Below are 17,111 nucleotides of genomic sequence, written 5' to 3'. Positions count from 1 at the left end.
GTACCTAATGGAACTCAGGCTTGGTGCAACATAGACAAACGCCGTTTTGGTCATCCGACTCGTCTTGATGAGCACTTGGGAGAGCAGTACCCAAGATAGAGCTGATGCTGAACCCTGGCAGTACCTAGTGGAACTCAGGTTTGGTGCAACATAGACAAACGCCGTTTTAGTCATCCGACTCGTCTTGATGAGCACTTGGGAGAGCAGTACCCAAGATAGAGCTGATGCTGAACCCTGGCAGTACCTAATGGAACTCAGGTTTGGTGCAACATAGACAAACGCCGTTTTGGTCATCCGACTCGTCTTGATGAGCACTTGGGAGAGCAGTATCCAAGATAGAGCTGATGCTGAACCCTGGCAGTACCTAATGGAACTCAGGTTTGGTGCAACATAGACAAACGCCGGTTTGGTCATCCGACTCGTCTTGATGAGCACTTGGGAGAGCAGTACCCAAGATAGAGCTGATGCTGAACCCTGGCAGTACCTAATGGAACTCAGGTTTGGTGCAACATAGACAAACGCCGTTTTGGTCATCCGACTCGTCTTGATGAGCACTTGGGAGAGCAGTACCCAAGATAGAGCTGATGCTGAACCCTGGCAGTACCTAGTGGAACTCAGGTTTGGTGCAACATAGACACACGCCGTTTTGGTCATCCGACTCGTCTTGATGAGCGCTTGGGAGAGCAGTACCCAAGATTGAGCTGATGCTGAACCCTGGCAGTACCTAATGGAACTCAGATTTGGTGCAACATAGACAAACGCCGTTTTGGTCATCCGACTCGTCTTGATGAGCACTTGGGAGAGCAGTACCCAAGATAGAGCTGATGCTGAACCCTGGCTGTACTTAGTGGAACTCAGGTTTGGTGCAACATAGACAAACGCCGTTTTGGTCATCCGACTCGTCTTAATGAGCACTTGGGAGAGCAGTACCCAAGATAGAGCTAATGCTGAACCCTGGCTGTACCTAGTGGAACTCAGGTTTGGTGCAACATAGACAAACGCCGTTTTGGTCATCCGTCACATCTTGACGAGCACTTGGGAGAGCAGTACCCAAGATAGAGCTGATGCTGAACCCTGGCTATACCTAGTGGAACTCAGGTTTGGTGCAACATAGGCCCACGCTATTTAGGTCATCCGTCAGGGTTCAGCATCAGCTCTATCTTGGGTACTGCTCTCCCAAGTGCTCGTCAAGATGTGACGGATGACCAAAACGGCGTTTGTCTATGTTGCACCAAACCTGAGTTCCACTAGGTACAGCCAGGGTTCAGCATTAGCTCTATCTTGGGTACTGCTCTCCCAAGTGCTCATTAAGACGAGTCGGATGACCAAAACGGCGTTTGTCTATGTTGCACCAAACCTGAGTTCCACTAAGTACAGCCAGGGTTCAGCATCAGCTCTATCTTGGGTACTGCTCTCCCAAGTGCTCATCAAGACGAGTCGGATGACCAAAACGGCGTTTGTCTATGTTGCACCAAATCTGAGTTCCATTAGGTACTGCCAGGGTTCAGCATCAGCTCAATCTTGGGTACTGCTCTCCCAAGCGCTCATCAAGACGAGTCGGATGACCAAAACGGCGTGTGTCTATGTTGCACCAAACCTGAGTTCCACTAGGTACTGCCAGGGTTCAGCATCAGCTCTATCTTGGGTACTGCTCTCCCAAGTGCTCATCAAGACGAGTCGGATGACCAAAACGGCGTTTGTCTATGTTGCACCAAACCTGAGTTCCATTAGGAACTGCCAGGGTTCAGCATCAGCTCTATCTTGGGTACTGCTCTCCCAAGTGCTCATCAAGACGAGTCGGATGACCAAACCGGCGTTTGTCTATGTTGCACCAAACCTGAGTTCCATTAGGTACTGCCAGGGTTCAGCATCAGCTCTATCTTGGATACTGCTCTCCCAAGTGCTCATCAAGACGAGTCGGATGACCAAAACGGCGTTTGTCTATGTTGCACCAAACCTGAGTTCCATTAGGTACTGCCAGGGTTCAGCATCAGCTCTATCTTGGGTACTGCTCTCCCAAGTGCTCATCAAGACGAGTCGGATGACCAAACCGGCGTTTGTCTATGTTGCACGAAACCTGAGTTCCATTAGGTACTGCCAGGGTTCAGCATCAGCTCTATCTTGGGTACTGCTCTCCCAAGTGCTCATCAAGACGAGTCGGATGACTAAAACGGCGTTTGTCTATGTTGCACCAAACCTGAGTTCCACTAGGTACTGCCAGGGTTCAGCATCAGCTCTATCTTGGGTACTGCTCTCCCAAGTGCTCATCAAGACGAGTCGGATGACCAAAACGGCGTTTGTCTATGTTGCACAAAGCCTGAGTTCCATTAGGTACTGCCAGGGTTCAGCATCAGCTCTATCTTGGGTACTGCTCTCCCAAGTGCTCATCAAGACGAGTCGGATGACTAAAACGGCGTTTGTCTATGTTGCACCAAACCTGAGTTCCACTAGGTACTGCCAGGGTTCAGCATCAGCTCTATCTTGGGTACTGCTCTCCCAAGTGCTCATCAAGACGAGTCGGATGACCAAAACGGCGTTTGTCTATTTTGCACCAGACCTGAGTTCCATTAGGTACTGCCAGGGTTTAGCATCAGCTCTATCTTGGGCACTGCTCTCCCAAGTGCTCATCAAGACGAGTCGGATGACCAAAACGGCGTTTGTCTATGTTGCACCAAACCTGAGTTCCATTAGGTACTGCCAGGGTTCAGCATCAGCTCAATCTTGGGTACTGCTCTCCCAAGTGCTCATCAAGACGAGTCGGATGACCAAAACGGCGTGTGTCTATGTTGCACCAAACCTGAGTTCCACTAGGTACTGCCAGGGTTCAGCATCAGCTCTATCTTGGGTACTGCTCTCCCAAGTGCTCATCAAGACGAGTCGGATGACCAAAACGGCGTTTGTCTATGTTGCACCAAACCTGAGTTCCATTAGGTACTGCCAGGGTTCAGCATCAGCTCTATCTTGGGTACTGCTCTCCCAAGTGCTCATCAAGACGAGTCGGATGACCAAACCGGCGTTTGTCTATGTTACACCAAACCTGAGTTCCATTAGGTACTGCCAGGGTTCAGCATCAGCTCTATCTTGGATACTGCTCTCCCAAGTGCTCATCAAGACGAGTCGGATGACCAAAACGGCGTTTGTCTATGTTGCACCAAACCTGAGTTCCATTAGGTACTGCCAGGGTTCAGCATCAGCTCTATCTTGGGTACTGCTCTCCCAAGTGCTCATCAAGACGAGTCGGATGACTAAAACGGCGTTTGTCTATGTTGCACCAATCCTGAGTTCCATTAGGTACTGCCAGGGTTCAGCATCAGCTCTATCTTGGGTACTGCTCTCCCAAGTGCTCATCAAGACGAGTCGGATGACCAAAACGGCGTGTGTCTATGTTGCACCAAACCTGAGTTCCACTAGGTACAGCCAAGGTTCAGCATCACTTCCATCTTGGGTATTGCTCTCCCAAGTGCTCATTGTGACGAGTCGAATAGCCTAAACGGCGTGTGTCTATGTTGCACCAAACCTGAGTTCCAGTAGGTACCTACTGCCAGGTTTCAGGGTCATTTTGCTGTCTCATTTTAAAATATCACGACCTGATAATTCACTGAAGCTTGTATTCATATGCTTATTTTTAATTTTAATACCTAGCTCCAAGTTTCTAAGCAATAGTAACATTAATTATTAGTTTATGAAAAAATTGATTTAATTGCATTAAACGTTAATTTAGATTGACAATCAATGTAATTAAACGTCTCAAAATTCAATTCTAATTAACTTAATTTAAATTGATGCGTAATGCAATTGACTAATTGCGGATTTAATGGTTAATGGAAATGATTAATTGTTAATTAGAATTACACATTACGGCCAACACTGGCAATAACTATAAAAAAGTAACTGATTTGACTAGTACGAAAATACCCTATTGTAACAATACGATGCGACGTTGTCGAGTTAAACTGGACTCGCTTCGCAGTAACTCATAGCAGTTTGGCAACGTCGCGTCGTGCTTTTATTTTTAAGCAACAGATTTGTACATGATTTGTACCATCTTAGTACCTATACATACAAAGATATGTTTTCATAACGTTCCTTTTCAACTTCTCCCATGGCAAAACCCGTACCTATCAAACCTGAAATTATTATACAAAAGCATTTAATGTTTGTTTTAATAAACTTTTTCTGTTATAATTAGAATAAATATATCTAATTTTGCGTATATTGACCAGGCAGGTGTTTGTATCACTAATTATGTGACCTATAAGTATAGACAGACAACAGCGTGCACAGAAACGTCAAAAACGGCATCAAGTAATGATTATTGCTATTTTAAAATTAGTCCCCTACTTCAGGGTAATGTTATACGCCTGTTCCTTAAAAAAGCTGAGGGCCTACCGCGAACCACGTTCGACGTGTTGCCTCCCTGTCACACTTACGTACGAATTTACAAGTGCGACAGAGAGGCAACACGTCGAACGTGGTTCGCGGTAGGCCCTCAGAAATGGACACTGAGGCATAATTATCATTATTTTGGAATTTAAGTACTATATAATATTATTTGTAGTCTTTTGGAATATCATATTTTATTTGAACTAATAATATTGTATAATAATAAATCATAAAAGCTCTATTTAGGGACAAGAAAGAACTTTCAACGGCAACACTAAAAATAAACTGTCAAATAGTCAAGTCGCCACAAAGCGGCACCGCGTTTGTTGGTTGCCTTTGCTTTGTTTCTGTTTATACAAACTTATTAATTTCATATTATAGCTTCATTTGAACTATAGTACAAGTACGTGAATAGAATACCTAGACGTGTCTTGCTTGGTGCAGTTGCGTAGGTATGCTAAAAGGAAAGTTGGAAGACCGATGTGGCGCTTTAAAGACTGTGCTAAGCGTGACATGTGCCCAAAATGTGGGAGGTCGTGCCGCTCACGCATCGGCCTCCACAATCACCAAACCCGTTGTCTAAACAGCAATGCATAAATCGTCTGCAATAGACGAAAAGACCTGTGATGATGACGTGAATTGCCGATGTAGTAACGGAACACTACTAATGGTAAAACCTACATATTAATCTGACAGTGTCTACTGTTTGCCAATAAATGATAAAATTGATAAAAAATTAACACTTCAGGTAAGTTTGTTTTGAATACAAAGGTTAATTAAATAATTTATCACCACACCAACTGGTAAAGGCCCCCTTGATTGTTCAAATACTAATGAGAAAATTGCATTTATCCCACATGTGGGGCAAAGTAATCAGATCTAAATTTTGAGTTTCCTTATGTTAGCTGGTAGAATTTACTTTTAAATGATGATTTTGAATTATAAATTCTTTATAATGTTCATGTGGATTTGATTTTTTTGGTATTTTATAGTTGGTATTTTCCCTGCATTGGCATGGTGATAAATTCTGTGTTTCATTAGGTGGCAATGTTTGTTTAACCCTCGTGCCTTGAATTCTCACAACGCTCAAGATTCCACTTCTCGAACCACTCGCTACGCTCATAGTTCAAATCTTCTGCTTGCCCTGGAATCAACATTAGCATGAGCGGTTAAACAACTGCTTTGCCCCCTTGCCCACTAATAACTATTGTCAAGTTTTATTTTAACCCCCCATGCTAATATTGATACCCGAGCAAGCAAAAGATTCCAAAGTATTTAGAGTTAGAGCAAGAAAGAAGAAAGGTACGTCATAATTTCAAAGATGTTTGACATTTAAAATAACACATGTACTGCGCAGGCGATCAATATCGCTGCATACTTTTCTTGGTCTAAATCTATACAATGGTTAGTGTTTGCAAACAGACTCCAATGTGAAGGCAATGTGTATTAAACTTTATTGTGATATTATTACATTTTATATATAAAAAATATGTTTCTGATTTCAGGACCCAGCCTCTAGCCACTAGAAGTTACAATGTATGCAACAAGAGAGTGAAGATGAAATAGTCAATGCATCTCTGTACAGTCGCCATCAGATATATCGGAACGGCCAAGGTGTTCACAATATCTGAACACGCACTCTAACGCCCTGACAATAGAGGCGTGTTCAGATATTTGTGAGCGCCTTGGCCGCTCCGATATATCTGATGGCGACTGTACCACAAGTAAAATATTTTGAGTGGAAGATGGTTGAGATTGATTCCTGTTTCAACGGACAGACACATGCTATGAAGATTCTCTTAAAAATAATAAAATACAATTAATAAATTCAATGTTTAACATGATAGTGACTTTATTTTGTCTACCCACTAACAACCAATTTGTTCAATGCTGGCGGGCAATGGCGGTAAACTTAAATATTTGATGTGGTATGAAGCTAAATGTTTTGAACATAATGGCAAGCCACTAAAAAGTTTTAATCCTAGATTAGCCATTAAACTGTGGCTGCCAGTCTGATTTGTTAATTGTTATATAAGTACAGTCAGCGTCATATAGTAGGTAGCATCCAAAGTATTCAAATAGTTCGGTACACCATATTATTTGTATGGCGTACTGAACTATTTGAATACTTTGGATGCGACCTACTATACGACGCTGACTGTACTTAATTTAAATATATATAAATTGTATATTATTTCTACGGCCTCCTAGCTAGTCAGTAGTGACAGTGACCCTGCTCTGCTATGTGCTATGAAGTAGGAGGTCCTGGGTTCAAATCCTCATAGGACATTTATTTGTTTTTTAATTGTGTGTGTATATATTAATGGTCTATATCTATTCCCATCTGTCCACACCTCTTGTATGGCGGCGGGGACAAATGGGCCACCACCATGGGACACCATATTAATACACTTTTAGGGGGATCCGAACCTAGGACTTCCAGCTTTGATATGATCATAAAATATAAGATATGTATGTATTTACATTTACACATTGTATTATTGCTCTCATACATATAGGGATATTTTTTTAAATGTCGGATGTCTCTTCTCTTTTGAGCATGAATAGAAGCAGGGGATAACTGACAGAACGGGATAGTCTTATGTATCTTTCAGTAGGAGTAGCAGCGAAAGCGCTATTATTGTTTGTCCTTGTCACAGTCTCACATCTTGTTTTATTCCCCACCGTAAATTGACCACCGTGATTGGTCGAATTCATTTGTTGCCCACCATAACAAATAAATTCGACCAATCATAGCGGCGCAATGCGACGCTATGATTGGTCGAATTTACATGTTTTGTCCCTCACGGAGGCACGCGTACACCACTTCTATAGGATGCTACCTTCTATGCTTTTGAGCAAGTTTTTGTCACCTGCCCTGCTATTCAAACTACTCAAGAATTTACAATGTTTTGTTACCAAGTAGGTCGATTAGTGTAAGACTGTCCTAAAATATATGTATAGCTATATGAGGACAATTTTGTAATGCGTAAGGTTAAGTAAATTAATATACAAACAGCAACACTCCTAACTGTACATCGGTACAGTTAACACTTAACAGTGTGGCTGATGATACCATGTAGGTTTAATATATTTTAATTATTATCACGTTTCTAAGAACAATAGTACATTATTGTCGAGGTTCGGAAGTAGCTACTTGCAAGCTGAGGATTCGTTTTAAACGGACGACCTTGGGAGTCCGTTTAATTGAATCCGAAGCCAGCAAGTAGCCTTCCAGCCGAGTCATATATAGTGCTTTTCTCAAAAATGGTGCAAGAGATATTTTACAGAAGCAACGTTCTAATTTTCACAGAGAAAAGTAAAACCATTAAAAAGATTTGCTTGCCGCCTTTAAAAAAAATAGAAGTGTATTTTTCTGCTGAAAATACGCCAACGTATTTGAGACACCTAAATAGTCGCGGTACCAACATTATATTAATAATAAGTGCTGATCATCTGTTCGGCTGTTTAATGGACCTATGCCTTCATTTGATATGGCCATTTAAAGTTTTAAAAAGTTTGGAACTCGTTTAATAATGGAATTTGTATGCAACATTGCAGTCCCGAAATCGAGACAGCAATGTTTTTAACTTTTTAATTTTTAGAATGACCATAAACTACACACTTCGCGACCTATTTTTTAACCGGCAACGTCGACTTTGCCGTCCATTTTTGAGAAAAATTATATTATTTATTACTTAATAATGTTGATATGTTGTCTGTGATATGATCATAAAGTATGAGGATTTACTACAGTGACATCTATTGATAGTCTTTCTCAAACAATCGAGCTATTTAGTGTGTTACAACGGCAAGAAACTAACTGTCTAGTAATGCGATAGATGGCGCTTAGAATAGTTCATGCCATTATTTATTTATTTTTTTCTGCGTCGATTTACTATGTGTAAATGGATGTTTTAAAAGGTTTTTGTTGTAATATGCTAAATAAATTAGAACTATACATGTTAATTTAAAAATTGGCAAGATTTGAAATAACACAAATATATATTTAGGCCCAATGGTGCTCTGAGTGACATCTCTTGGATTTTTGTGGAACTAAGCGAGGCTTGTATGGGCCGATTACTCTATACTATACTTACTTTATGATATTATATAACCCTTCCTCTTCCATTTATTTGCTGCATATAAAACAAAAAGTTTAAAGGACTTACTGGATTGCTTCAAATGGCTCTCCTTCTCCGATGGTTTGCTAAACATGTATATGGGGTTTGTGTCCGTGCCGGCACTATACGAAGACACCATGTGGTCGGACTGCAGCACCTCCCCACCGCTTACGAGGAGAACTAGGGAGCTTGCTGCTATTTTTGTCTTTCTTTCTATCGCTGCTTTTAAACTTGACACACTGAAAGAAAGTATCATGTCACCAACAAGACGCACATTGCACAAACATTATAAGATGTTTGTATCATATTTTTTCAATTACAATAACCATCTAGAAAAGCGCTGGTGGTTTAGCGGTAAGAGCGTGCGACTTGCAATCCGGAGGTCGCGGGTTCGAACCCCGGCTCGTACCAATGAGTTTTTCGGAATTTATGTACGAAATATCATTTGATATTTACCAGTCGCTTTTCGGTGAAGGAAATCGTGAGGAAACCGGACTAATCCCAATACGGGCCTAGTTTACCCTCTGGGTTGGAAGGTCAGATGGCAGTCGCTTTCGTAAAAACTAGTGCCCACGCCAATTACTGGGATTAGTTGCCAAGCGGACCCCAGGCTCCCATGAGCCGTGGCAAAATGCCGGGACAACGCGAGGAAGATGATGATGACAATAAGCATCTAGAAGAAGAAAATGAATGTAACTAACTACAATTTACCTCTGCAGCGTGAGATTCATGTCATATGTGGTCATCTGACCAGCGTCAACATGGAAAACATACAACATTTTGGCAGTTCAATATTGCTTCCAACTAAAATCAGTTCTGTGTAATCACCTCCTTACTGCTTACATTTGCAATGTATCCTCACACTGCAACAAAAAAAAAATATGTATATGTATTGTTGACATTATTTGTTGTTGTTCTGTTTATTATGTAAAGCAGCGGTACTCAATCTTTTTTTTTTGACGGAACCCTTTTGGAAAGCGAAATACTTGATGGAACCCTACAATACGGTGGCGGCATAGTAAAAATTTTCGAGGCGACTAAAGCAGTGTTCTAAATTCTTGCGGACCCTAGGGTTCCGCAGAACACACTTAGAGTATGGCTGATGTAAAGTATGATTTTATCTCAAGATAAAGCATGACTGTCTAATATATAAATAAAATTATAGTTTTAATTTATTTCTAGCAAAGGCTTAGTAAGAGACAAAAGATTATCTACAGAATATTTGCTATAACTTTGCAATCATTGATAGTCGTCCCTCAGGTGCCTCTAACCTTAAACTACTAACATAAACATGTTTTAGTATTTCCATTATTGTTTTACTTTTCAACCAGCTAGCAACTAGCATTAACCTCTTGTCTGTGTATGATAAGGATTGTGACCTAATTTTTAGTCATATAATTTACCATTTTTTTTTTCAAGAATATTTATTCTGCTCTATCCAGCACAACTGAGATTCGAACCCATGATATTTGACCACCACACATGTATGAAAAGTTAATGTCAATGTGAGGATGGCCTAGGAAGACTGTCACATTCCACATTAACATAATTATGTTGCTTTTACATTCATCATCATCATTGGCCTTAAAGTCTATTACAGACTATTGAAACAGTGTCAGGTAGGGTGACAACGTTTTCAAGTTACACACTTACACAGCAAGGAAATATGGATAGGGACTTTTTAAGACACAGGTGTGTGTGTAAAGTGTTTAATCTGCATGGGAGTGATAGCTCAAACCTTCTTGTACAATAAGGCGAAACCTGTGTCAAGCAGAAAACTCTATGACTGACAGTAGTAGCTTTGAGCGTGGTAAGGCCTAGAAACAATTGATTTCTATTTATTATCCAAAAGCATAAAGCGGTGAACGGTGTTGGTCACACATACTGTGAATAGTGTTAAAAATACTTTATATTTAAGCCATTCTTGTAGTGACTGTTTTTTTACCTAAATAAATTAATAAAAGAAACTTTAGTATTTTAAAGAGTGGCCTGGCACCAGCAGACATCGCCATGGTAAAGAAGTACATGAAAAAGTTGAATGACTGATAAGATATATTTATTTTAGTTAAGTATCTCTAATTAATTAAATAATCAAAGATTATGTGATGCTTATCTTAGTTTGGCCCTCATGCTATTTATACAATTTAGTGTAAAGCAAAATAGAGCATAAATTGCTTTAAAATGAGTAGATAGTTCGAAAAAATCACATACCTATACCTGTAAACAAACAATTCTTTATCATAACAACTAAATCTTTCTTGATTAGAGCTAACAAATTTGTCTGTATGACTCATTGTTTTTAAAAATATGTGTAAACAAGTTCATTGATACATTTTTATTTCATCTATACCATTAACTAACTCCTGTAAATATTAAGTAAAATGGTATTTTAGTACCTATATAAACAGGTAATAAACCTATTTCCTTATATAATTGCGGTAAATATTTAAAATGTCCATTACAGACCAAAATTATGGTTGATCCTGACAGTATATGTTGTAATAAACACATCAGTTTCAGAACAGGTAATAAAATTCTCATATTTAGATATAATAGTTTGTAAATGAGTCTTCCTGTCATGATCTCCTTACCAAAGTACCTATTTTATCTCTAACATGAAATCAATGCGTGCACGATATCTGCGCGCAAATTTACCTTAAATAGTACTCTTTATCTTACTGACCCCAAAATATCAAAATTGTATTATGCCCGCACGGCTATCAACAAATACTGCTGCTAAAAGCAGATGAAATGTGGAAACGGATTATTTAAACAGACGCGCGCTATTATAATCCGCCTAAATAAAGGCCATGCGCCAACTAAATAACACCTATGTTAGTACTCACCTAAAATAAACAACGTCATTAATGTTATGATAATATTAAACATTGATTCCATATTCATAATTTCAACCAAAAACAAAAGATAAATACATATATGATAAATCAAAGTACGATTACTCTACAGTGTAATATTTTTTGCGCTTGAACAACAAAGATTCTGTACTTACACAAACACATAATCGTAATCGACCATCCAGCTTTCAGTAGGCACTGTTAGTGTTACATTGTTTCATTTATGATACATATAGAATCATTTTGCACTGTAATCCAGTAATATTAAGTAAAAGCCAACCAATCACACTAAAATAAAACGCACTGACTACAGTTTAAGCTCTTGAGGTCAACAGCAAAGCAACCACCATTGCTCGATAATCGCAATAATCAAAAACTCAGCTGACAGTTTCAGTGCTGCCACACTTAAACTTCCAAATACTACCAAAATAATGTCCTGTAAAGGTCCCAGTACACAATGGGCCATCACCGGCCACTCCAAGGGACGCAGCCATGCGGTAGAATGAGATAGCAATATCACTTGCTCCCTCTAACACATAAATGCGTCCCTTGGAGTGGCCGGCGATGGCCCATTGTGTACTGGGGCCTTTATTGTTATGGTGTGTCAAAGGACTGTCTCATTTCAAACATAGACAGAGAGAATCATACTATTACTGGGTCAACCAAATCTTGTCAGTAAATAGGAACAAAAAAAACTATACTCATTCTTTTCGTTTGGGTGCTAGTACTAGTGTAAGACAAAAATAGTATGATTCTCTGTCTATGTTTGAAATCAAACAGACCTTTGACACACTATATAATTATCTTTGTCTTCCACTAGTACTAGCACCCAAACGAAAAGAATGAGTATAGTTTTTTTTTGTTCCTATTTACTGACAAATTGGTTTAGTATTGGAAAAAATTGGACAATATCGGCCCGCCAATAAAAATTTAACGTGGCGTAAAGCCCCTCCACACTCGTGCGCGAATCGCGGCGCGAAGCGTATACTCTGGAGGGGGCTTATGGCAAGGCGATCCTATATCACCCAAGATATTCATTGCAGTGTTAAGGCCCCAGTACACAGTGGTGAAGGATGGGCCATGCCACGCCCTGGCCATTGTGTATAGGGGGCTATGGTGTACAATGGCAATCGGGATTTGTCGGTTTTTTTGGCACACTTCAAAGGAATCGTGGCGTACCGTGGCCTGTGGTGTTCACACAGTCGCCATTGTTTGTTTAGTTTATTACTGACAGCTTGAATTTTTGACCGCTTGATTAAATGTTGATAGCCCAAAATGTCATTATCGTGGAGCAATGACGAGATTTTTCAGTTTATAGATTTATATCAATCAGAGCCTGCATTTTTTTTATGGACCATTGTGTGAACATCTACGTGATATAGGCCTACAGTTGCGCATTGCAAAGCATGGCTTGGCATGGACCATCCTTGACCACTGTGTACTGGAGTCTATAATTAGCAAGCTGAAGTGGTCTGGTATAAACGTTAGGTACCAACATCACCTAAAATTTGCCGCCGACATTGTCTTGCTTTCAGAACGCTACATGATATAGATATTATAGATGGTCAAAGCAGATCTTGTCAGTAGAAAAAGGCGACAAATTTTAAAAATGTAGACGCTCAGGGATATCGTTCCATAGAAAATTTGAATTTCGCGCCTTTTTCTACTGACAAGATTTGCTCGACCATCTATAATTCTTTGGTTTAAGTTAAAATAAACTACCATTAGTAGTTTTATTTTGTTTATGGCAATACATAAATCTCGGTGCGTTTCGTTTTTGCATGGTAAACATATTAATTAAAAAAAAATACACTGCTCTGACGTAAATTATACCAACGCATGACCAAAGCAAATACTACTATAACTTGGTCAACCCTTGACAGTAGAAAAAGGCGGCAAATTTGAAAAATGTAGGCGCGAAGGAATATCGTCCCATAGAAAATTTGAATTTCGCGCCTTTTTTTACTGACACGATTTGGTTGACCAGCTATAAGCTATTTATTTATTAAAGAAACTGTTAATAATTTATTTAAATAGGAAACATAATTTGCCGTATACTTTTCCTACGTTTTGGAGCGTATAGTTTCCGTTTCCGTATAGAAAAAGCGCCAGTTCCAAATGCAAGATGCCCAAAGGAAGATTGATAATCGTTCTAAAAGGATAAAACTTAGGTACTTTCTAGGTTCTAAGTCCTGAGGGCCTACCTCGAACCACGTTCGACGTGTTACCTCCCTGTCACACTTACGTACGAATTTACAAGTGCGACAGAGAGGCAACACGTCGAACGGGGTTTGCGGTAGGCGCTCAGTAACTTTTTCTAAGACCGCTTACCGACTACCACACCACACTTCTTTTGAAAGCCACCACAACTTTCTCCCGCTCTCAACTCAACACATTCTCAGTGAAGTTTATAACATAAGAATATTATGATGAAGATTTCATGTGGCAGTGATAAGTAACATATAGGTATACATCAATCACTTATTATCGTTCGATAGAGTTATGTTTAAAAATATTATAGTCAACAACTTTGATAATGTCAGCCCTATAATTATAGTTCTAGAGGCTAGTGGGCTACATCATTTATTTTACACTCTGTAATTATCATTGAATCTCTTTAAATAAGTACTCAAAATAGGGTGAAGAGAAGATATTAAATGTTAACCAGGCTAAGACGGAATAGGTATTTTAAAAATCAACAATTAAAACAGATTGGTACCATTGCAAGATAACAGCATAATATTATCTAAATAAAAACAAAGTTTTTCTGATAAGTACAGTTTATTACAAAACAGTGTAACCTGTAAGTATAGGTATTTCTTGTAAAGATTTAAAAAACTTCAGACCTTTCCCACTAGCACCTATTTTATTACATAATCAAATATAAATTAGAGCATCATAAATAGGTATACACATTCTTAATATGTATTTTACTGGATTAATAAACTAATAGGTAAATGATAGAACTAAAACACAATATTTTTTCAAAAATATACATAAAAATTATGCTGTTTGTACCTTCACCATCATCATCATCTGGAGTAATCTGGACTCACCCCTATTGTCAAGGCACTAGAGTGCGTATTCAGATATTTGTAAGCGACGATGATGGCGACTGTACCTCTAAAATATCTATAATTATAATCAATATGCACATGTAGAGTGAGCATCCAGGGATATTATTAAAGGTATTTAATTATCATAATTATCTGCAGTAATTTGAATTGAACTGTTTATACGACAACGGTTTCACTCACTAGAATTTTTAGTCGCTATTGGCGACATGTTTCGGGCCCTTCGGGGGTCCATCTTCAGGCTCGAGTGCTCGCGGCGACTGCAACTCGTGCTCTCGTAAGTTAAACCGTTGTCGTATAAACAGTTTAAAATATGTCTCACGAAAGTTTAATATCGATAATTTGAATTGATAAAACTCAAGAATGTTCAAGAGCTATTATAAAATCTACTAAGTGGAAACAAAAATTTCATTGAATGACGACATGATAATCACGTGACGGTCACGAATGAATGCAGATATACAAGGTGAAATGGCATTTGACCTCTTGAATACATATTTAAATGTTTCAGTATGCATTTACAAAACAATGATACTAGAATCACAGTTAAAAACCACATGGCAACAAATGTTTTACAAACATATTTACCTACTTATTTTTACTTTTATTCCTGAGTGAGAGCATCACAGTAAATAAACCATTTCTATGATAAAACTACTTGATACACTTGATATAATATCAGTTTGTTAAGGAACTCTATTAAGTTGTAAATAAATTAATAAAAGGCACTTATTTTATTTGTATACAATAAATAATGTTTAAATACATACAAAGGAATGTCAAATTGTGATGTAGTAAAGAATGATTGAGAAGAAAATCATTTAACCTTAAAATGACCTTTGACTTAAGTATGATTGGAATGTTTAAAATAATTTACTTAGCCAAATTTACTTGGTAATGTGGATGGATGAAGACAATAATAAGATAATAAGCTTTAAATATAGTACCACCACCAAAAGCTTTCAAAAATTTTTGAGCAATTTAAGGGTGTATTGGTTTTTGCCACTTGTAGGAGCCGGAATACTTGAAGTTATACTGAGACAGCTTGGCATCTGCCTCAAGAGGTCCCCTTGAACCATACACATACGGTACAGGCTTCACCCGCTGCTCTTCCAACTGTTTTAAGATAGGCGTAAAAATACGCCAAGCCTCCTTAAGCTCATCATTTCTTACAAAGTGCATCTGAGTTCCCGTGAATACGTCCAGGATCAATCGCTCATATGCATCAGGGACATCAGTTTCCCTGTAACGAGCGCTATAAGTCAAATCAAGCTCGGTTTCCATCAATTCAAACTTCATTCCAGGTGATTTTCCCATCATTTTAAGATACAAAGCTTCTCCAGGCTGGACTCTTATTACCAACTCGTTTCTTTTGGTAGTGCCATTGAAGATGTCTCCAGGAACATCCTTGAACTGTATCCTCACTTCAGCTTTCCTTTCATTCAGTGCCTTGCCTGAACGTAGTATGAATGGAACACCTTGCCACCGAGCATTGTTGATCCAGAGTCCAGCCATGGCGTATGTAGGTGTTATAGAATCTTTGGGCACTGTTGGGTCATCCAGGTAGCCCAAAGTCTCCTCTCCCTTTCCCTCAGGGTTGCCAACATACTGCCCCACTAAAACATCTTCCATAGTAATGGGTTGAATGTGTCTAAGCACCTTCACTTTTTCATCTCTGATATCATTTGGGTTTAATGTCACAGGTTTCTCCATAGCAACAAGGGAAAGTATCTGGAGAAGATGGTTCTGCATCACATCCCTAACAATGCCAAAGTCATCAAAGTACCCACCTCTGCCTTCAGTGCCAAAAGGCTCCTTAAATGAAATTAAAATGGAAGCAATGTTTTCCCTGTTCCATGAAGGACTGAATATCTGGTTTGCAAATCTAGTAGTCAGCAAGTTCTGGACCATTTCCTTGCCCAAGTAGTGATCAATTCTGTATATCTGCTCTTCTTTAAACAAGCCAGCCACATGTTCACTCAATTTATCAGAAGACACATCATCTCGCCCAAATGGTTTCTCAATGATGACCCTGGTGTAGCCCTTGATGGAAATACAAGCATTTCTTATGTTAACAGTAACATCTTCAAATACTGTCGGTGGAACTGCCAGGTAAAATATCCTATTGGCAATTGGTCCCTTTTCATACTTCGTTATTTGCTGGTTAAGCAATTCATAGTCAACTCGTCTATCGTAGGATCCCGCTAAGTACTCGTTAGCTGCCCAGAACTGTTCGTACTTTTTTTCTTCACCGGCCCGCACTTTTATGTACTTCTTACATTTTTCTCTTACCTCGGCAACTGATTGTTTGGTGCGAGCATACCCAACAAACTTTGTATTTTCCGGCAGAAGATTGTCTCGATAGAGATACCAAATTGTAGGATATATTTTCTTTTTCGCTAAATCTCCCGAAGCTCCTAGGAGTATGAATGTATGAGGATAGCGGAAATCCGTTTTGTTCTCCATTGTAGAATAAGACCGTGACCTCCGGCGAATTAAGACTAACTGGACAATTTCAACCGTGTACTGTGGCACACTATTATTGACAATGACACTATCACAATGATACGCGTTTTTTCTTTATAATATCTTTAACACAACACATCAAAACGCTTTAAAATCAGTGCCAAAGTTTGTGCTCTAAACTTTATAAAGTATGTTAAAATGTTTTCATT

General features: G+C 39.1%; 2 protein-coding genes across 2 annotated transcripts in view; both read right to left on the bottom strand.

Annotated features, from left to right (window-relative positions):
* LOC134648092 (RB1-inducible coiled-coil protein 1) overlaps positions 1-11,745 on the bottom strand; it is a 47,072-nt gene extending 35,327 nt beyond the window's left edge. The window contains exons 1-3 of the mRNA XM_063502554.1: positions 11,518-11,745; positions 9,219-9,370; positions 8,556-8,746 (exon numbers count right to left, since the gene is read on the bottom strand). Coding sequence (XP_063358624.1) covers positions 8,556-8,746; positions 9,219-9,286 — 259 coding nt within the window. The 5' untranslated portion in view covers positions 9,287-9,370; positions 11,518-11,745. The remainder of the gene's footprint in view (positions 1-8,555; positions 8,747-9,218; positions 9,371-11,517) is intronic.
* Positions 11,746-15,140: 3,395 nt separating this feature from the next.
* LOC134648091 (glucose-6-phosphate 1-dehydrogenase) lies at positions 15,141-17,111 on the bottom strand. Its single transcript, XM_063502553.1, has one exon. The coding sequence runs from the start codon at positions 16,900-16,902 to the stop codon at positions 15,418-15,420; it is 1,485 nt and encodes a 494-aa protein (XP_063358623.1). The 5' UTR covers positions 16,903-17,111; the 3' UTR covers positions 15,141-15,417.

The sequence above is a fragment of the Cydia amplana genome, chromosome 5 (genome assembly GCF_948474715.1).
Source record: "Cydia amplana chromosome 5, ilCydAmpl1.1, whole genome shotgun sequence".
Classification (NCBI taxonomy): domain Eukaryota; kingdom Metazoa; phylum Arthropoda; class Insecta; order Lepidoptera; family Tortricidae; genus Cydia; species Cydia amplana.
This window is presented reverse-complemented; position numbering and strand designations above follow the sequence as displayed.

Coding starts and splice junctions, on each gene's coding strand:
- LOC134648091 (XM_063502553.1), bottom strand. CDS start 16,902: ATGGAGAACAAAACGGATTTCCGCTATCCTCATACATTCATACTCCTA.